Here is a 21,184-nt window from a genome sequence, read left to right on the forward strand (position 1 = left end):
CTGGTAGAGCAAGTGGTTTAATTATCATCAGGTGGCTTTGGAACAATTAAAAAAAAATAAAATAGAAGAAGCTGCATATATGTGTGTGTATGTCTATATATAAACCACTCTTCACTCATTCACCTGGCAGCTGTTTTTAGCCAGAGCTCTCACTTTGGTTCCCACCTAAGCTATGTTACAGCTGTGTCCTGGGGCTGCGAGCCAGGACCCTGACCTGGAACTCAAACATTGAACACTTCTCTCACAGAGCAGCCATCCCTGGTGCTCCCCAGTGTAGGTGAAGGTACAGGGTTGGGATTCTGCTGGTGCTAGGCAAGGAGGCGTCCCGTACGGGAATGTGGGAGGAGAGGATAAGGTCACACCTTCACCTGCTGTGTTCGTGGGCTTTGTTACAGGCTCTTCCAGGTGCTGGCACTGATGGGTGCCACCCGTGGTGCTCACAGTAACCACACCCAGGAAGGGCTGTTCCTTTCCGAAGCTCTGGGTACAAGTGACTCCCGTTCCTCTCCTAACCAAAGTGGTGGAGGGGCCAGACTGGAAGTAGCTTTGAAAAAGTGAGCAATGTCCCCAGAGAGGGTGGAGGCCAAGGTGGGACAGTGAAGGGCAGCAGCCTAAGTTCAAACCCAGCAAAGAGGTTACTGGGATCTTAGTTGTGTCAGAGGGGTTATGGTATTCCCCAAGGCAAATGAAAGCTGCATCCTCAGCAGGGAGGGATATGAATTTGCTGGACTATGAGGAGTTTGGAGCAGAAACATGGAGATGGTCAAGACCAGTTCTGACCTCCCACTTTCTGACAAAGGTGAGCTCAGCAGTGTGAGTTGTTCCCTGCAGAGCAGGGTTTGGGCAGGAGGCTGGGCTTTCTCTGTGCCCCAGGGACTATTCCAGTCCATCTCCCTGACCCTCCCACAACTGAGCAGGGAAACCAGAAGACTAGGATGGAGGAAGATGCTTTCCTACATTCAAAACATACGAGGAAAGAAAAATCTTGGTCTTACCATGAGGCAAGAGGAATCAATATGAGCTGAACTGGGAGAGAAAGAAGAAAAAACGAAGGCAGAATGGACAGGCAGCTCCTGCCCTGACCTCCTCTACTGCCCTTGCACACAGGGTGATGGTTTGCAGTTCCTGGAGACACTTCCCGAGTGTGTTCAGGGCTGTATTATCACCTCCATGGTGACTTGGGAATGGAGCAGCAGTCCTCACACTTCTAAAACGTGGGACATCCAGCACTTCCCTCAGCCCATCTCCATTCATAAAAGGGGTCAGTACTGTTCCTACTACAAAGATGAGGACACAAGGCCTCCTGCAGGTGAAGGGACTCCCCTGTGTCATGCAGCAGGCTGGAGAGGACCCACAGCTCTGGGGCAACAATTTCACTGCTCTAATTCACAGTATGTGCTGCCCCTATGACTAGGAGTGTGGGTTTGCTGGAGTTAAGAGGAATGGTCAGAAACCATGTGCTGACATGAACAGCAGTGGCCAAGAGATGAAAGAAAATGAGGGAGAGAGTGATGGTGGCAGGAGGAGGCTGATGCCCTGGGTGTCCGGGAAAGCACGGCAAGGAGTTGTGCCCTGTGGTCTCGGGGGAGTCGGGAGAAGTTTGCAAGGGGCTGCCTGTTTGGCAGAAACCCTAACCCTGGGGTGAAAATGAGAAATGCGATAAAGCTGCTCGGGCCGACTGCCGGCCCCCGAGGGGACGCGAGACAGGACAGCAGATGTCCGGGCGCCGCGGGCTGAGGGGCCGGAGTGGCCGATCGCGGTGCGGGGCCCCCCGGCCCGAGGGAGCAGGAACGGAGCCGCAGGACCGCCCGGGGATGCCCCGTCCCCCCGCGGGAGGCAGCGCCGCCTCCGCCCCGCCGCAGCGGTGCCGCAGGCGCGGGGCCCCGGCGGGGAGGGGTTTCGCGGCCCCAGCCGGGGGCGGACGGGCGGCGGGGCCGTGTGTCCTGCCCTGCCGGGGAGGGCCCTGCGCAGCGCCGCCGCCGCTGCTCCCGCTCCGCGCACAATGGCGACTCCCAGCCCCAGCGGCGGCTCCGGGGGGAGCGGGAGCGGGCCCGGGCCGGGCGCCGCCAGCAGCAGCAGCATGCAGGGTAGGCCCCGCCGGCCCGGGCGGCGCCGGGCCTCGCCGGGCCGGGCCGGAGCCGCCGCAGGTCTCGCCCTGCCCGGGCCGTGGGGACCCCTGGGCGCTGCCGGCTCGCGTTCCCCGCGCTGGGCCGCGGCTGTGCAGCGGCTCTGCCCGCGGGAAGCCCCGGCCCCGGCTCGGCCCGGCCCCGGCGGCCCCCCTCCGCGCCTGCCCCCCCGGCGGGCTGGTGGCGGCCGGCGCGCGGAAGCGCGGCCCTGGCCCTGCCCGCCGGGGCGCAGGGCCTGCCCGGAGCTCGGCCCCGAGCTCGGCCCCCGCCGCCGGGACAAAGGCCGGGCTGGACGCGGCTCCGGCCTCTCCCGGCGGGGAACGGTTCTGCGACCGTTCCGGGTGACCGGTGCAGGCCGCGGCTGCAGCAGCATCCCTGGGGGGGCCGGCCGGAGCCAAGTGCGCTGGGGGCGGCCCGTGGCCGCAGGAGCCCCGCGGTGCGGCCGGGCCGGGGCTGCGGCACGACGGCTGTGCCCCGGCCCTCCGCCTCCGCCGTGCGCTTTTCTCAAAACAAACGTTCAAGTAAAATCAGTTCAGCGCGAACTTGCGGTTCAGTTTCGCTCCGTTCCGATGGAAATTTACAATGCTGCAGCGGGTCGTGTTGGTTTCCACCTGCACTTGTTGATGGTTGAGCAGCCTTGCAAAAACGGTGGATATTTGTTTTTCAGAAAGGCCTCAGCAAACCCTTTGAGTTTCTCATTTAAAGTTAGACCACTGAAAAATGCTTTCTGCTTGAAAAACGTTTTAGGCCTTAGTAAGCTGAGGTGGCACGGTGCTGGTTTGTTTTGGTTTTTTGATTAAGTATAGGAACAGTAATATTAAAGAAGCAGTTTGCCCTGTTTTGGGACCAGGAAAAAGGAAATGTTGCTCTCTCTCTTGACAGAAGTGCACGTACTGTTGTGAAATAACGTTTGTCGCAGTTATTTGCTATATTCTGTGTTCTGTCCTCCTGGTATGGACTGTGCTGAGGCTGGTGGGAGCTTGTTTGGCCAGAAAACTCATGATTAAACTGAAGAGTTTGGTATACTTGGAGTAAAAAGTTGAATTTTGGCTCCTTGTAGCTTCCCCTACACGGAGAATTTGGTACCTTTTGGGCCTTGTCAAGGTAGTATTACTTGTCTTTGAAAAACTGGAGTCCCAGACCTTGTGAATTAAATGCATGGGTTAAAAACTTGACCATGATATGCCAAAGCAGTTGTGATTTAATAAGAGCAAGCCTTGTTCTTGTAGTGAACCCTCAATATTGCCCGTTGTATTTACACATGACCTACTTCTCATATTTAAATTGTTACTCTGAATCACCTGTATCTTCCAAGGCTGAGAGTTGGTTTTGCACCCTGGCACCTGTGATGCCCTGTGAGCTTGTGGTGATGTAGCATCTGCATGCTCTCTCCAGTGGACAAAGGGCAGTTGGTTCTGCTGTAGCTGGTTCATAGTGGCTGTTTAAATATAAATTCAGGACCATGGGCCAGTGTGATGATGCCCAAGTGCTGCTGTTTTTTTCCTAAGGTAACAGGTGAGTGTTCAGGTGTCCCAGGAGGAGTTGTGTGTGGGATCCTGGCTGGGCTCTGGAGCAGCAGGTTCCTGTGACTTTGATGGTTCTTGGAACTGCAAGAAACTCTGTCCCAGGAGGACCTGTGCTGCCACACCACCTGGGTGGGCTGGGAAGGGGCTGGATGTGGCTGCAGGTGGTGTTCAGGGGCTGGTGGTGTGCAGGCTGCTGGGGCAGCTCTGGCTGCTCTCCAAGATGCACAGTAGCCTTGCCCACCACGTGTGTTCCTGCTGATGCCGAGGCAAGCTGAGCTGAACAAAGAAAACCTCACAGAAGTGTTGAGCCTTCCACAGTTGGGATACCCCAACTTGTGTTGTGGTGGGGCTTGAGCAGGCGCTGGAGCAAGGGAGGTGTAGGAATGCATTGCTGGGTGGGGAGGAGAGTAGGTAGGACTGCATCAGTGTTGATTTAATTGGCTTAAACAGCGTGACAAGGTGGAGCAAGGAAGTAATTAAGCTGGAAACAAATAATTATATTTAAAAGAAAAAAAAAAAGTTCTGCTCAGTTAATTTTCAGCCGGAAGCACCAACCTGACTTGTGCAACTGCTGCTGTGAGGGAGGTGGGTGGGAGAAGCCCATGCCAAAGGACTGTGAGCGCTCCTCTGGGCAGCTGTCAGTTCCTTTTGGAGACCCTGCCCAGAGGCCATGTGCTTGGGCAAGCTCACCTGAGATGAGTTCCTCGCAGGGGGTTTCTCTTTTGGTGTCAAGGCTGGCAGTTTTATAAGGAGTGTCAGCTGTGAGGGCATTCATCAGGGCCTGAGGGTAGGGAAGAATTGTGAGGGTGATGGTACAGGGGAGAAGTCTCCAGAGAAATTGAGGCTTATCATATTGATGTCCAGGGCAAGGGCAGCAGATCCAGAAGGTCTCTGCAGGCCACCCAGTTTTGGTCTTAATTCTGTATCTTACATCATTTTTGATACACACAGGTTAAAGTCGTCCAGATAACAATACAAGAAGTGAAGGGACACTGCCCTGTTCTTGTGCTGGGCTCACTGTGTAGCCATGGCCCTCAAGCCTGGTTGTCAAGCAAGGGATTGCTTCAGACCTTATTATCCACCCTTATTCTGCATGCCCCAGCTTCACTCTCACATCTTCTTTCGGCTACCTGGATCAGCTGCGGCTTTGTTTCTTCCCAGGGTCTCCTGGCCAGTGCAGTTCATGGTGCTGTGGTCAAGGAGACAAAGGAGAGCTGGAATTCTGAGTAATAAAATAGAACCTGTTCCATGATTTTTGAAATGTCTGTTGCTGAAGACTGAAGTCTGTCCAGATGCTGGTGGTTGCTGGTGTGAAGAGCTGTCGTTCTTAGTCATGTGTCACATTAAAGTTCAGGGACAGTCCTGAATATTTTGTGTCCTGGATGTTTTGTGGAGGAAACAGATTCTGTGGGAAGTAGGATACCTTTGACAGTGAATTAAGGAAAAAGCAACACCCAAACTATAATTGGAGTAATTTTGTGTTTCTCTCATTGCCAAGATTAGTAATGGTCATTACTGCTAACATTACTCAGAAAATGGTAATTTGAAGAATGGTGGTATGAAATCTAGAAATGTAGTTTATTCCAAGGCATAGGGAGAATTTTGATTCTAATTACAGCCTCTGGAGTCACTCATCCTAACTACAGTGCCAAAGAGGAACTGGAACCACTTGTAACTGATGGTTATGGAATTAGCTCAGCTGCATTGGGCACTGAGGAAAACTGGAGGCAACTGGGACTTCTCCAAATACTCACTGCCTGGTGTGCTCTGGTGTCTTTGAAAAGCAAAGCAGAGCTACTGCGTCTGTCTTCTCAGAGTTACATCATGGCTCAGATGTGTTGCCTGGGAATTCCTGACCGGTTCAACAAGAATTTGGGATTCTCAGTTCCCTTCACCTGTGTGTGGTCCTGTTTGCTCCCTCATTGATGTCTTTACCCTCTTCACCTAACTCCAGCTATTTTAGCAAAAAGTCAGAGGAGGTCTGTCTGTGGTGAGAGAGTCCTTGGTGGGTGTGAGGCAAGGAGCCTGGAGAGGGAGGTTGTTAAGAGGTGTCTGAGTGCATGAGGAATTGAACTAGAGTCCCTCTCTTACCCTTGGGTGCCATTCCTGACATCAGTGGCTTGCTGAAGTTGGATGATCAGTTCCTGTTTACAAGGAAACTGTCCTGTACCTTTCTCTTTCTGAAAGAAAGAAAAGAGCAGCTGTTTCTTGCTGCCTTAGTGGGTGCATGGGGTGACTGGAGCTGCTCCCCTCCCTACTCTTGCCTTCAGTGGAAATATCAAACCTCTGTGTGTTATCAAACAGCAGCAATGCATCCTGACTCTGGCAGATTAATGGGTGTATGTCTACTTGGACATATTTGCATTGGTTAAGAATGATAAAAGTTGTGTGGTGAGCAAATCAGTGTATTTTAGTTCATTTGTGCCCCCAGTTTATTCCTGAATGTGCCTTATGGCCATGCCTGCTTTGTATTTGAGTCTTGGCATAAGCCTGTGTGTCTAGGGTTGTACTGGGATGTGGGCATATGGTTTTGCATTTTGGCTTTCCATTTTGTTTTACTTTTAATCAACTGATGTTTTTGATATGTCTGCTTTCCTGGTAAAGGGGCAGCCCAGAAGTACTGGTTAGTCTCCTTAGATGCTGGGAGGCCTTTTCAGTTATTTTATGCTGATTTGAAGAAGCCGGGAGGTATGGAAGTCACACTGTTGCCCATCAAAATGAGAGTTAGCCTGCAAGAAAAAGATGATTTTTGTGATGAAGCAGAAAAAGCCAAAATGTGTGCTTTCCAGACTTCATGTTGTTGAGGAGTTCCTGAAATCAAATTTGTGTGTATGCAGTGAAGCATTGCTTACAGGAATCTTGTGTAACATTAAACTCTGCATGTATCAAACACACATAAACAGCTTTTTAGCATCATGCAGCTTTCAAATTGGATGTCTTCTGTTGGAGTTAGGTTTGATAAGATTTTATGTGAAAGAAAATGTGGAGGTCTACTTCTCGCTGGAGGAAGCAGACTACTTGTTGTAGCCTGTGGAGACTAGAAAGGAAACCTGTGTGCAGGGAAGAAGCTGTGCAGGGTGTTTGTGTAGTGCTCTGCCCTGTGGATGGGAACTGGCAGCAAATATCCATCTCCAGGTTGCACTGAAGTGATGTTTATAAAGAAGGTATAAAAATCTCTGAATGGATGTGATGTTTCTGACATCCTCTCAAAGGCTGGAGCGCACTGATCTGGACCAGTGTTGGAAAGGTGCTGGTGATATTCCTGCTTTATGTACCCCATTTAAAACGGGTTTCGTTGTATTTAAATGCCTCCTTAGATGTGCATGTGTGTCTTCCCCTTCTGCCCTAAGACAGCAGCATCTGCTCAGGAAGGAGGGGATTGCTATGCTGCAGCAGAAAGGTGAGGAAAACCTGCCTGATACTGGCAGTTGAACCTTTTCACTATGGTTCAAGTATCACCTTGGGATATGGGCTTTTTCATGGATATTCGGGTCAGGATGGATTATTTTTATTATTGTACAGTGTTGTCTGCTGGCTTTGGAGAGATGAACAAATGTTTTGGAGATTCCTTTGTTGATCCTGATCATTTATGGTTGCTGGACTGTAACATCTCTTCTGCAGTGAGAAACTGAGTCCCTCCAATGACGCTTGTTCAAAAGAATCTATGTCTTTAAGTCTATTTGCCTAGGTGTTATTGCATTTTTAAACAGTTTTTATACCAGTTTGGTTGATTTCTGGTTTTTGGTTCTCCCTGTGCAGTTCTCTGCTGCTCCCTTGGCCAATGCCTTCAGTAATGGGAATCTTCCACCATGTTGTTCCAGGCTGGTGTTCCCTGCAAAGGGCTTTTGTCTGTCTTCTGGGTACTCGGGTTTCTTTTCTTGTTGTGCATTTGTTTGATTGTAGAAGGGATGTGTGAGCAATGGGTAAATGACAGTGCAGTGCCTGTTGAGCATGGAAAAATGTCTTTCAAAAAGGTGTGTTACTATAGCTGGCTTACTTGATGTGCAGTAGTTACTCATGATAAATCCCTGGAGAGAGACACTTCACCTGTGTTTCTTCAGTTCAGCTCATAGATAACTTGAGTACTGTGTCTCTGCTAGGCTGAGAATGAAGCAGCTGTTGCATGTTTGTTGTGCCCCTGGTTTGGAGGATGTGTGGAACATGAGTGTGAAGCTCACCCCTCGCAGCTGGCACTGACTTGGCTGTCAAAATATTGAAATACTTGATTATCAAAATCAATGAGAAGGAAAGTGCTTAGAGTTATCCTGAAGGTGCCAAGGGGTTAAGCCATTGTTCATAGAGTGTGAAATGCAGGGAGGGTGTGTTTCATCTCGTTCTCCTGGGACAGGATTGCAGGAAGGATTTGTGCAGCCTTGGAGCTTTGGTTTTTACTTGTGGTTATGTTAGTGTCTGAACAAGACAAAACGATTTTTGCTGTGACTTTGCACCCTGTTTTCTACCCCCACCCACCTCTTTGTACTGCTGCTGAATTGATGGACAAGTTATCTCTGTTACAGATCTCTTGCTGGGGTTTGCTAGGTGGATTTATGTAAACTTTATATAAGATGCTTGGAAAACTGCCACTGCAGGTGACACCTCATGTAGCAGCCTCTCGAAGGGGTGCTCCTGTGCTACCAGCATTGAACTGACTGCAAGAACTGTGTGGATGTACCTTTTCCATACACAGCCCATCTGTTTGCTCACCTTGTAAGCATTTCTCATGTTGGACCGTGTTTGTCCCCTTGCCTCATGAGTGGTCCCAGCTCAGGACCTGTTGTCCCTCTGTGGAACTGTGTCTGAGTGAATTGGCCTTTTTCCTGAGACCCTGAGGCTGAAGGGTAGACTGCAGGGAGATTTACAGTAGGAGAGACTTGAACTAATTCCTGTGATTTAATACGGCAAACTCAGAGCACCCTGAGGACAGTAGGGATATGTTTTAAACCAAAGGATGTGAAAGAAGACTGATAAACTTTGGCAGCCAAATACATTTGGAAATAATGATAAGGAGGGAAGGGAGAGCTGAAAACTTGCTCTGCCTCAGCAGCTGAGCTGCCACAGCCTCAGCAGTAAAGCTTTGTCAACCTGAACATGTGCATTTTGGAGCTGGTGTCCTGGACAGGCTGTGGTGCTGATTTTGGTTCTAAACTTCTCATTCCACTTCTATTTTATGTTGCATTACTCTGGTTCTTATGGTCACCTGCAATCATACTGGGTTTGCTTTTGTTTGAGGGGAAGCTTTAGATCTCGAAGCTCCCCATGATGTGAGTTTCCTGGTCTGCTTAGGTGGCTGTTTCTTCAAGATTAGTCCTGCAGTTCATGCAGATGTAACGTGTCTGTGTTTCCTCGTGGTTAGGTGGAAAGGTGCAAATGTGATTTTTATCAGATGTTGTAGGTTTGTTTAAGCAGGGTCCCAGTGGAGCTCTGCAGCCCATTTGGGTGCCTGCTCCGTGCCTGCATAGATCCTGTGTGGGGCATGTGGGGTATCTTTGGCCTGGATTTGCATCAGGAGTATCATGTGATGCTGCAGAGCATCTTCCAAAATGTGTGACCTTGACACCTCAGGCTGTACCCTCGGTAGTGAGATCCCTGCTGTTGCTGTTAGTGAGGAAATACTACACGGTGTATTTTTCCTGGTTCTCCTGTCAGGTGAGCTGAACTGCCGTGCACATGGGCAGTACAGTGACAGTGTTTAGTGTGTTTGGCCCGTTTACTTCCATATGAGCATCGAGGGACATGGGAGTATGTGTACTGCACAAATTGTGTATTTATTAACTGCTAAATTGATTTCCTCTTCTGCAAATCAAAGCCTTGGTGTTTGCCCTTTACTGGGGGCAGGGTGAGCCCTCCAGGAACCAGACAGCTCTGCTGGTCCTGGAGCAAACAAAGAGTCCAAGCACCAGGAATTAGTCTGTGTTTTGAATAATTTATCTGATCTTTCTGAGGTGCTTCGGGAGATGCCCTGTGGCGTAAGGAGGACAGCTGTTGGGAGCCGAATGGGAATTTATCCTTTATCTGTTTTTGTCTAGGCTTATTTTTTTTCCTGTGGACCAAAAGGCTTGTGTGGTTTGCTTTGGACCTAATTCACTGAAAGTGGTTCTCTGAAGTGAATTAGCTATCACTTTGCTTTTGGACCAGAAAGCAAAGTGTTTGTACTTTGAAGAGGTTTGTGGACAGAGATAAAAAAGTTTCCTTTAAAAACATATGGCTGTGTTGTTTGACCTGGGAGGGGTTGTGGACTAAGATGAAAGCACTGCATTTGGAAATCTCTTCTGGGGAGCAGCGGGACCATATTTGAGTTTTCCTGTAAAGACCAGTTCCTCTCCTGAACACTGTCAGTTCAGGACTTGGTCTCATGCCAAGTTCTGGAAACCTCAATCCTACCTTTGATACCCTCTTGTTTCCTCTTGTCCCACTCAGAAACATGCATGGACAGAAAGTAGGAAGGGGGAGGATGGTCAGAATGACTTTGTGCAATTCTGGCCCAGAGCTGAGGAGATGTTCAAGGTCCTTTTTGCCTTGGGGTAGCTGCAACAATCAGTGTGTGGGATGTGTGATATTTGCATATCAGCCTTTAGAATTGGTTTACTTTGTGATTTGGGGAAGAGGTCAGCTTTCTGATCCAGTGTAGGCCAGCTGTTGTCACTAGAAAGTGTGACACTAAGGTGTAAATAAGTATGCAAGTTTATACAAAGGAGTTGTGAATGAGCTCAGACTTCTGTTGGAAGAAGAGTTAGATGCAAAGGTTTAGATATGTGCTGCTTTAGGCAGCAGCTTGGCAGTTGGGTTCTTTCTGCACTGGAGCTACGTGTTGTGGAATATCTGAACAAGCCTGCCAGCATTCTCCTGGAAATTCAAAATCTATTTTAAAATATATTTCTAATTAATTTGTTTCTTTTTGAGAAGAATTGGACTAATAATAGTCTGGATCTTATCTGCCCAGCTGGTTATGCCAGAGTCATACATAGCCAGATAGGCTCTTATGGGTTAAACTTTGTGACTCTTGTTTCAGTGCTAGATGTCCATGGGCCTAAGAACAAAAATATACTCTCTGGCCTGTTTCTGTGGTTTCATCCCTGCTGATCCTGCTGATGAGGACTGCCGCTGAGGAAATGGGAGAAGGATCTTTTCAGCAAGTGTGGAAGTGGCAAAGATTGAGGAGGAGTGGTGGGAGCTGGTGTCTGAGGCCCATGTGTGTCTGGAGGGTCATGTGGGAGGGCTTAGCTGGCTTCCCCATCAGGGCCATGATTTGGAATATTCTGTGAGTTGAAGAAATTCCCAGTCTGATTTGTTGGTATGCCTATTTATTTCCTGCCCTACAACAATACAGGAAATGAGGAATGTGTGAATGCACAGTTTATTTCAATGAAGCCATGCAATGTTTCTAGGTCTGGTAATTTGCTTTAATATAGACAGGCTTTAGTCAGGGCTGACTTGAATGGGAGCCTGGAACTGAACTGGCAGCAGGAACCCTGCTTCATCGTGAGCTGCCAAAAGTCTGAGCGGCACCCTGTCCCATACCAGGGCACTGTGCTGCTCTCACAGTACCTGGGACACAGTCCAGGAGCCACTTGTCCACAGTGTTGTTTCCACATAGTAAATAACAGCTTTTTGGGAAGGTTTGTGTAGGGTTTCCCTCTCAGAGCTGAGTGATACTGACTTTGGCAGCAGAGCTCTGACTGCCCAGTGTTCTCAGAATAATTCTGTACTGGCATATCCTGACTCCTTGAGACCCAAACCAAGCACAGATAATACTTTCTTCAACAGGCTGATGTCCTTGCTGTTGAGCAATGCAGAAATGGAGGGTGTAATAAGACTGGGGTCAATATCTTCCTGTCCCTTCAGACATTGTGTTCAAGAGTTGTGGGTTTAGCAGCTAACACAGGTCGCTCCATGGCAGCTGAACTGGTGAAGGGGAAGTTTGGGTCCTCTTCACCCAAGCTGTCAGGAGCTGCTGCTGCTTTATTGCCCAGCAGGACAGCGCCCTGACTCCTTCCAGGAGAAAAGTGACTGCTCTTCCAACCTTGATTTAATCCCAAGTATGGCAGTTGTTTTAGATAACTGTGGGTTTGATAAGATCTGGTCTATGTTAGGACTCAAAGAAATGCAAAAACCTTTGGAAACCACTTTGAAAAGAGAAGTAAAATAATGACATACAGCAACACAGTGAAAGAATTGTGTCTGCACTGCATGGGCGCACACATTCTGCTGGGACCAGCCAGAGCCCAGCTAATGCCCTTACCCCCTGCTAACGGACCTGGCAAGCTGAGTGCCCAGCGATTCCTATGACAAGTTTAATATTTGGTTCCACTAGTTACCCCTTTCTACCTCATGCATAAGCATCAGACTCCTCTTTAAGAACAGCTAGCACTCCTGGCTTTCAGTAGACTATTTCAGTCATTAGCTGATAGATTCTTTCTGTTGCCGCACCTTAGTGACTTCATGGCACCCATGTAGCTGTTGATCTGGCATCTGCTGCTCCTTCTGTAATGCCTGTGTATTGGAGGAGTTTTAGGGTGTGATGGTATTGCTGCCCTGGTGTGCTTTGGGCTAGGCAAGGAACCAGCCTCCTCTCCCCTTTCCAGCATATGGGTGCACTGTTGCTACTGATGTGATGTTATTTGCAGTATCATTGGAGTTCACATTGTCTCTGGAGTTTGCTGATGGTCTTGTGTGGAGCAGAAAACATGGGCAGCAAGGCCAGGTTGATACACCTCAGCTTTCCCCCTTCTCAGACACCTCTCAGGACAGCAGCACCAGGAGCAGACCTAAGCTGTGCTAATGCCACGAGCAGAGATGATTTTTGCACCATTGATACAAGGTCATGCGGCTCCCACCTTCTCAGCAAAAACTTGGGAGCCGTTCTCTAGTGGACAAGTTGCAGTATCGTAAACCAAGACATTGTGGGTCACTTTGCTCTGTGGTAAGCATGGCCCAGGTGAGCAGCAGTGCTGGCTTGGCCACAGGCCACACATGTGTGGCTGCAAAGGTGGAAAACTTCTTTGTGATGCTGGGACACCTTGTGGGAGCCAGGAGGGGACACTTGATGCTTTTGTGTGGGATGGTCAGTTTGTATGTAGGGCTGGTGCATGCATTCCTTTTCCTGGAAGCTTGGATGGTTAAGGAGTTAATAGGGACAAGGGCAAGGGAAGAAGATAGCTGGATCTGAGTTGGGGCTACTGGCTGATATTTTTGCAACAGTCTTCTGTTACCCAGCGTGAGACCGCGGGGATTAGCTGGGCAGACTCTCAGGCTCCTTCCGGACTGAGGGCCTGCCTGCCCTCTGCACACCAGTAGAGCTTTTTTTACACAGGCTTTCAAAATCCAGTGCACTTGGGGAATTTTTATTGAGAGGTTTTATGGTGCTTATTTCTTTAGCAGCGAAATTTTGTGTTTGCCCCTAGTTATTTACCCTAGTAGAAGGATAAATAGCAAGGTTGCTGCTTCCTGAGAGTGCAGTGGTGCTAAATTCCTTGTGCACATTGCTGTAGTGCCTGCATCCCAAAGGCTGCTGGATCACACCTGCCTCTTCTGAGTGTTGCCTTGTCACTGCTCAAAGAGTGGGAGCTTTGCCGTGACGTGTCCCTTATATCAAGCAATGAATCTGTACCCAGGTCTGTAGCGCGGTTATCTGGTTATTTCTGTGTTATTAGGAAGAAAATCTTTGCTTGGGAAGAAATTGTTCCCTGGGAGGGTGATGAGGCCTTAGCACAGGCTGCCCAGACCAGCTGTGGCTGTCCCTGGGTCCTTGGAAGTGTCCAAGGCCAGGCTGGATGGATCTTGGAGCACCCTGGGATAGTGGGAAGTGTCCCTGCCCATGGCAGGGGGTGGAATGAGATGGTTTTCAAAGTCTCTTCTCACCCAAACTGTTCTGGGATTTTGTGAGTCTGGCTTGGCTGCAGGCAATGCTGCTTGCCCAGGTTGCTGTTGTACAGGTAAACTGTCATTAGCAGCACCTATGGGGGAATTTCCCAAAAAGCCACTGTACATATCCTCCCCTTCTCTGGGTGGGTGCCTGATGAAAGTGTGGAAAGCTGTGCTTGACCAGGTCTGGTCTTTTGCTGTGGTGGCAGTGCTGGAGAAATTGCCTGGGAATTAGCAGCTGGACCATCTGTTTTAAAATATTGTTTAATATGGAGAGATTTACTCCAAACCTTCAGCTTACTGGGAACAAAACAATCTCTTCAGTCTTAAAGTTTGTTTCTTCATATGGTACCCTGGTCCACTCCTTTCCTATCAGATGCCAGTGTTTGTCCCCTGGATCCTGAAGATGGGACTACTCTGTATTCAAAGCAGTGCAACCTAAAGCTTGATTGGAAAAAAAAATCAGTTTTATTTATGTTTTTAGGGGAAATGTTGAAAGATGAAAGGAGATTCTTAATGCTGGTGCTCTCCTTTCTGTGAATGAATGAGAAGTGGTTGCTTACTTTAGGCTTTCAGATAAGCTTCTGTGCAAAAGCACAAAGAGAGAAAGCTATGCCTTTTTTTTAAACATTATCCTTGCTTTCTTACCAATATTGGTACTGAGAATTTGGTTTTTCTTGCAACTAACCGGATGCACCATTCCTCCTCCTGAGAGAGACAGTTTCTCACAGTGCTGGTGCAGCAAGATCTCAAGACTTCTTAAAAGGTCACCAGTTGCTGAGATAGATTTGTGCCTTCTGCTTTGCCTGTGACATAAGGGTAAAATGGTTTGTTTCAGTTTTTGGCGTTTATTTTACATAAATCTGAATTGTAGAAATCTTGTGCCTTTGCATTTATTTAATTTTCAATAAAGATTTTTTTTGTTTTTACTCTCTGTGCAAATTTGTTGCAGCGATTTTAATATCTGAAGAGATAATTGTTAATGTTTTTTAAACAGTTGGTGTCTTTGGGTTTTATCTCAGTATTTATCTCAGTATATTTTGTGACAGTTCAGAGACATGGCTTCTGAGATACTGTATATAGAAAATCCTTTGTTGGCCATTAGTTTTCACAGACTAGTGTTTTTCTGTCTTGGAAGAGCTGAGAAGGAGCCATGCTTCAGTGTTCCAGCACAGAGTGAGCCCATGTGTCAGAATTACTCCCCTAGGACAGGGTTGGAAAGCACCTATTTATTCTTTAATAGCTTTCTATTAGCTCAAGATATACAGATATTTGGGTAACTTGGTGTTGAAGCTGGAATTTCAAACAAGCTAGAGCTCTGTGGCAGGAACTGAGGTAGATGTATAGACCTTTCTGGTGAATACCAGAGAGGACAGTGACTGAGGTGTGAAAAGAGATGGAAGGGAAGCATCTGCCCCAGGGAGCTGTTGCCTGGAGGTGTCTGGATGGGGAGAAGTGGCCTGTGGGCACAAGGGAGCAGTGACCTGCTGGTGACTGTATGATGGAGCTGTTTTATTGGCTCTGCAGGTGAAACTGAATTAGAGATGGGACTTGCTGGGAACAGCTGGCACCCCATGGTTCTTATGAACTATGACAGCTCAAGAAGGTTAATTAATATTTATTAAGGACAGTGGCTTGCTTTTTTGTCGGACTTGCTGCCAGCACACAGTTGTTTGGCATGTTAAGACTGTAAATGCAGGAGTTTAGTTACTTCCACAGCAGTGCTTTTCAGCTGAAGCTGAGATCTGCTGTCAGGGATAGAGTGTTTGAAGGGTTGAAGTCTGCTACCAAACAAAAATTCTTGACTAGAAGATATTCCACAGGAAAAAAAAGCAAATAAAAAGGCTTTGTCATCAGCTGATTTTGCAATGTAACAAAGTTTTTCCAGAGCTCAGCAGCTGGGTCTAACTGGTAGGTAGCCCCTGCAGTAAACTGGTGATGAATGGGATCTTAGGGAAGGGAATTGGTTGTTTTGTCATTACTGGAGTTAAGGGGTTCTGAGGCTGCCACAAGCCAAGGACTGGTAACCAGTGAATCCTTTCTGCCCAGCCCTGTTCACTGTATTGGCTACCTGGAAGTGTAGGAAAGCACAGGAGCTGTTTTTCTTTGCTGGTGGCAGGGGACTGCAGAGCACAGCTGCTGGCAGCATGGAAGCCAAAGGGCTTCCAGAGAGAGAGCAGGTGACAAAAATCCCTACAGCATCACTGTGGCTTTCTGACCTTGACAGTTTTGGAGTGAAAATGTGTGCTTCCAGCTCTGGAGTTGCAGTGCACTTTGCCCTGCAAGCAGCAATGTGCAGGTGGCTTCTCACCTGCCCTGCTATGAGCCACGGACTGCCCCAGGAAGGCTGTTAAATGGTTCCATTAAATTCACTTTGCTGACTCCTATGCCTGGAGGCAGGAATGCAGCTAGGTCAGACCCAGGAGGCTGAAAAGCATTAAGAAAAAGCCTTAAACCAGTACTTTAGCACCTCTTTGCTGGAGCATCACAGTTTGCCTTAAAAATGCAGAAGATACACAAGAATAGTTGATAATACTGGGTTGTGTCCACATGCTCTTGCTGCTGGGCAGTTCCTGAAGCGTTGCCTAGTGGAGATCTTCAGCTCCAAGAGTTGTGGTTGTCTCTTTCTCTAGAACAACTGCTGTTGTGCATCTGCGCATAGATAGTCTTGGTTTGCAGGAAGTTGTTCAGAGTTATTCCAAGGAAGGTTTCACATCTCACTAAGGGGAAGAACGAGTGCCTGCTCGCTTGCTGGGGCTGTTGGCCTGGTTTGCTGCTTTGGAAGTCTGGATCAAACATGGTCAGTTGGCTGTTCCTGGAGTTAGTCATTGAATCACAGAATGGTTTGGGTTGGAAGGGACCTTAAAGCCCTTAACATTCCACACCCCTGCCATGGGCACGGACACCTTCCACTATCCCAGGTTGCTCCAAACCCCATCCAGCCTGGCCTTGGACACTTCAGGGATGGGGCAGCCACAGCTTCTCTGGGCACCCTGTGCCACAGCCTCACCATCCTCATGGCAAAACATTTCTTCCTCGTGTCCAGGCAAACCCTACACTTTGTTAGTTTAAAACCTGTGCAAGTAAAGATGAGACTCCTTGTCAGGAAGTTCAGCCTAATATAAGGTAAAGGGAGTGGGCCTTGTCCATCCTGATAGGTGGGACTGGGGGGAGCCTTTGATGAGCTGGGTGGGCTGGATCTGGGACCTTCCTCTGGGCAGAGCCATGGCTGGAGCAGCTGCCTGTGCTGCAGGATGTGTCAGCCCAGAGAGCTGCTGAGAGCTTGTTTACCCTTTAGATTTTAACCAGGCAGATTAAGAAGTGAGCTAACAGGAAAGCACTTAAGAAGATTCTTTTGATAGAACAAACCCCATTTGTTCCTGGCAAAAGTGGTTTACAGCAAAGAAAAATTCTGATGTTGAGTATTTTCCATTAAAATACTGTTAACTCCTAAATAGTGACAGTGTGTTTGCTTTAATTACCCCCAGAGTGTATTTTAATTGTAGTTTTCTCTTTAAACCATTTGTTAAAGTGCTGGAAGTGTATTTACTGACTTTGTGCATATTCCATGCAAATGTCACATGTATTTTGAAGGAAAGGATGACAATAGCATGAATGCATTTACCCATTTAGCTTTCCCTTTCATAGGCAATTTCTGTAGGTCGTACTTACCAGCAATTAGTGAGAATGACAGGAGCTATTTGGTGTTAATTTATTTTTTCAAGTACTCAGTGATTGTTGATGATGAAGCTGGTGGCACTTAGAGTGCAGGAGGGGTCTGGCCTGGATCTGGCACAGGCTGGCACATACCTGTTGTCCTCTCCCTTTAAGTGATGGTTTCTGCTGTGCCTCCACTTCTTTTCCTCCAGAAGAACACCTTTAATTTGAAAGTGGAGTTTATTTTGTGCTGAGAAGGAAAGGCAGTTGCTGTTCTCTGTGCTGGAAGATCAAAGGTTTTTGCTGGAAATAGATGCTTTGCAGATCCTCTGCTTGTTGTAAATGAAAGGAATGTAACACAGGTGTCTGAATTTCTCTTGTAAGCCATTGAGAAGTGGCAGGATTTGATCCCCAGTGCTCTACAGCCCTTTCATGGGAAATCAGCAGCAAGTCTCAGTTCAGGCTGGCAGATTTGCCTTAGTGAATAATTCTGCAAAACTGTGCTGTCAGGTGAGGCACGAGCTGTGTTGATGTTCTGCTAACCTAGATTTGGGAGACCCTGACGGTAAGCAGTCAGGGTATTAATAAATGGTGAAATGAGGGGGAAAATATCCAGTGGAACTGATTTCCTGCTGGCCTAAAGAGCAGATTTTAGCTCGCAGCTTCTGCTGTGCGCTGGGATGCAGCTCTGTGGAGCAGTAGGATGCAGTTCTGAACTTCCCTGGCTGAGGTCCCCTGTCCCATGACATTCCTTGCCCAGGCAGCAGCCCAAGCCATTCTCAGTTTCTGTGTGTTGGGTTCCTGCCTGTGCCCAGCTCTGCCTTGTCTGTAGGAAGGGCTGTTCCCAGGGGTAGTTTCCTTCCCATTTATGTTTTGCTGACAAGTCCATATAAAACAAAAGAAAGGGTCAGGGGCTCTTCTCTTTTTTTCTGTTTCTATCGGGGTTGCAAAACTCAAAACTGAAATTTATTTCCCAGACTTTGATGTGAAGATCCCTTCAGATTGTAATCTTATTAGAGCAAGACCTCAGTCCTATGGTCAGGGCCTGTTAACAGTGCTGTGAGATAAATACAAAGTATTAAAAAGCACTCTTTTTTTCAGTTGTAAAAACTGTTGCAATAAAAAGGCAGCAGAAGTTCCTGTGCTGTGGAAATAAAGGATTTGTGTCTCCTTTGGGGGAGCAGAGCCTTTTGAGCTGGGTGGTGGAAGGAGACCAGAGCTCTCTACAGAAATTTGAAACTGAGCTCTCTACAGAAATCCCAACTGTGATCCATGTGCTGGAGCCAAGCTCTGCAGAGGCTTGGGTTTGTCCTGCCTGGGAACACTGGGGTTTTACTCATCTGGAACCACACAAAAAAGGAAAACCACAAAACCCTCAGCTTCCTGCTCTGCAGGTAACATGATTGCAGCTCCTAATTTCTCTACTTTCACTTTCTGCAGTGTTTCCTTGCATTAGGAATGGCTATATTAAGGTTTTATTTAAAATATTTTTGGCTTTTTATATCTGTTCTTCACTGACAGGATGCAAGGTCTTTGTCTAGAGTTGCATCAGCTGATGTTCCAAAGCCAGTCTGTTGTTCATTGCTGCGGAAGTGTCTTGCTGCAGATCCCTTGGCTTTTGGAGTCAGACTTGTGTCCGTCTGTGCAGCTCTTCCTTCAGGATGAGTTTTTAGTTGTTGTCACACTTCTGTATTATCTTAGCTCACAAGGAAGTGAGAAATTCTGCCACATAAGTAAATATCCACAACGCTGTTGAGAGCAGCCAGCTGTTGGAGGCACCTCCAGCAATCTGCCAAGCTCCTGAAGGCAGCAGCCCTGTGCCCAAATCCCTGGTTGATTCCAGCCTTCAGTGCAGCTGTGCAAGGGATTTGGTACCTGCTGCCTTCATTCCATCCAGCATAGCAGCAGCTCATTCCTGGCATTGTGTGTGTTTCGTCACTTGAATGACAACGTTGGGCAAGAGTGCCATCACCTTGTGTCTTTCTGAAGAGGGTTTGATGCTGCCAAGCTATTAAAGCTGCAAACTCTGTTGGAAACATCAGTCATTAGACAATCCCTGACATGTCTCAGCAGTGGGAATCAGGGCTTCCTTCCTGTGCTTGTCCTGCTACAGGGTATTGCTAATTCGTACTGAATGCTTTACAAGGCAGTACAAAGCTGGAATTTTTATGAGTACACAAGATTTTTATTATTTTTTTGTGGTAAGGAAAGCATAGCCCAAAAGCTGGTGTTCACAGAGCCATGGTGTGATGTCTAACAAAGCCTCTGAGTGTTCATTAAGTTATTTTGGTGTTGAGAAATAACTGGCCTGTGGGTGTTTCTGCTGGATTTCAGCATGAGGAAAGGTTTGAAGAAAGTAATGAAAGTGAACCAAAGTTCATTTAAGTATTTTTTTTTAGATTTTTTTTCCTTTTTTTTTTTTAATCCCTTGCTATGTGAATTCTCCAGTTCCCTGGAAAGCAGAGTAATTCAAGTGCTGGGAGGTGAGCTGTGACATGGCAGCAGGGCACTCCTGGCCATAGTGGAGGTGTGCTGGGTTGTGCACATCCCTTGTGGCATCAAGAATCTGCTCTCCTGCAGACAGGGAGTGGATCCAGTGGGAACACCCAGAGCTGTTGTGTGGTCATGGGGAGATCTGTGCTCCTGCTGCACTGGACGGTGATGGAAATTCAGCAAACTCAGGTTGTGTCTCAAATGCAAGTGTCAGGGCAGGTCCTGTGTGACAAGGGGAGAGTGGGTGGTGGCACAGGTGACAGATTGTGTCTCTTCTGACAGCCTGTACAAAGCTGAGCTGCTGTGTTGGGTTTGTGTCATTCAACTTGACTTGGAGTCTGAGGGCTTCAATCAAGTGTTGGGTTGAGTTGGGTGAGCTCTTGCCAGCCTGGCATGATGGGTCTGGCACTCAGAAGGCAATGAGAGGATGGGGTCTGACTGGGGAAGTTAAACCCAGAAACAGTCATTAAGTACAGAGATACCATGGCTGACTGAGATGGCCTTGAGCTGTGGTTGGAGGATGAAAGAATATCATGAAGGATGATCAAGAAGGAGGGCTTTGGTTATCACTCTTTGCATTGATGTCTCAGTGCTGTGATGGAGGGCACTGTAATGTGCTAGATGGACCACTGCAGCTGTTCCTATGCTCTTTGTATTTGGATCTAGCCCTTACCCCTGGAATTAGAGCATCATTTTCTGAAATCCAGATTGGAGAAGTACAAAAATAGATCAGATAGATCTATCTACAGATAGCACTTCTAAAGCTTACTACAAAATTTCCTTGGAATAGTGTCTAAAACTTGTCCAACCGAGTGCTTTCAAAGACAACCTAAAAGCTTTATATGCTCTGTAGACTTGCAAGTTAATTTCTTGCTTAAGCAACTTCACAGACCTCCATTAAAATTCAGCAGAACTAAGCAAAAATACCCATTGGGGCCACATGTTCCAAGGTGTTCTTAAGATCCATATCAAAATCTTTCCTGGTGTAACAGTGCAGAAAGAACTTTGCAGCTGAGACCAGCTTTTCAGAAGGGCTCAGTTCCTCTCTAAGGCTCTGAAGATACTGATCAGATGTTTGGGACAGCGGCACGTGTGAGCACTCAAAAGCAAGAGACCGGTTCATGTGTAGCAGATCCAAGCTAGAAAAATTGGCTTGGTGTATTTTTAGATGTGCACAGATGTCAGGCTGGTAGTGTTTGGAAAAAAAACACTTTATATTACAAAGTTTTGGATCCAGACATGAAGATCTGCAGTGCTTGCATTGTGCAAAGGGTTACCCAGCCCAGTGCTGGTGTCAGAGCATTATCCCTCCCCAGGAGAGTGTGAAGCCTGTTAAAAGCCCACTCCAGTATGAGTTTCCTCACTATAGTAAAGGTTGTTTCCAACATTTTATTTGTACATGTTAGTGCAGCTTGAACATTTTCACATACATACTTTCTCAGCTTATTCTTTCTGGTTATTTAACTAGTTGGTGACAGGCAATATGTAACTATTCTTATTCCCCAGCCTCTGGAGGATTTC

The 21,184-nt window shown here is 47.6% G+C and overlaps 1 protein-coding gene across 5 annotated transcripts in view; it reads left to right on the forward strand.

Annotated features, from left to right (window-relative positions):
* The first annotated feature begins 555 nt into the window (after positions 1-555).
* MAP2K4 (mitogen-activated protein kinase kinase 4) overlaps positions 556-21,184 on the forward strand; it is a 67,540-nt gene continuing 46,911 nt past the window's right edge. For 2 of the 5 annotated variants that reach the window (XM_088065586.1, XM_014259693.2), the window contains exon 1: positions 1,919-2,087. In XM_088065586.1, the coding sequence (XP_087921712.1) occupies positions 2,003-2,087 (85 nt within the window). In that variant the 5' untranslated portion in view covers positions 1,919-2,002. Of the gene's footprint in view, positions 800-1,918; positions 2,088-3,589; positions 3,642-21,184 lie in introns of those variants that run through there. The other 3 variants (XM_088065588.1, XM_088065587.1, XM_088065589.1) reach the window with 3 other exon arrangements.

The sequence above is a fragment of the Pseudopodoces humilis genome, chromosome 21, assembly GCF_049639895.1.
Source record: "Pseudopodoces humilis isolate 2021_Gansu_Grassland_sample_001 chromosome 21, ASM4963989v1, whole genome shotgun sequence".
Lineage (NCBI taxonomy): Eukaryota > Metazoa > Chordata > Aves > Passeriformes > Paridae > Pseudopodoces > Pseudopodoces humilis.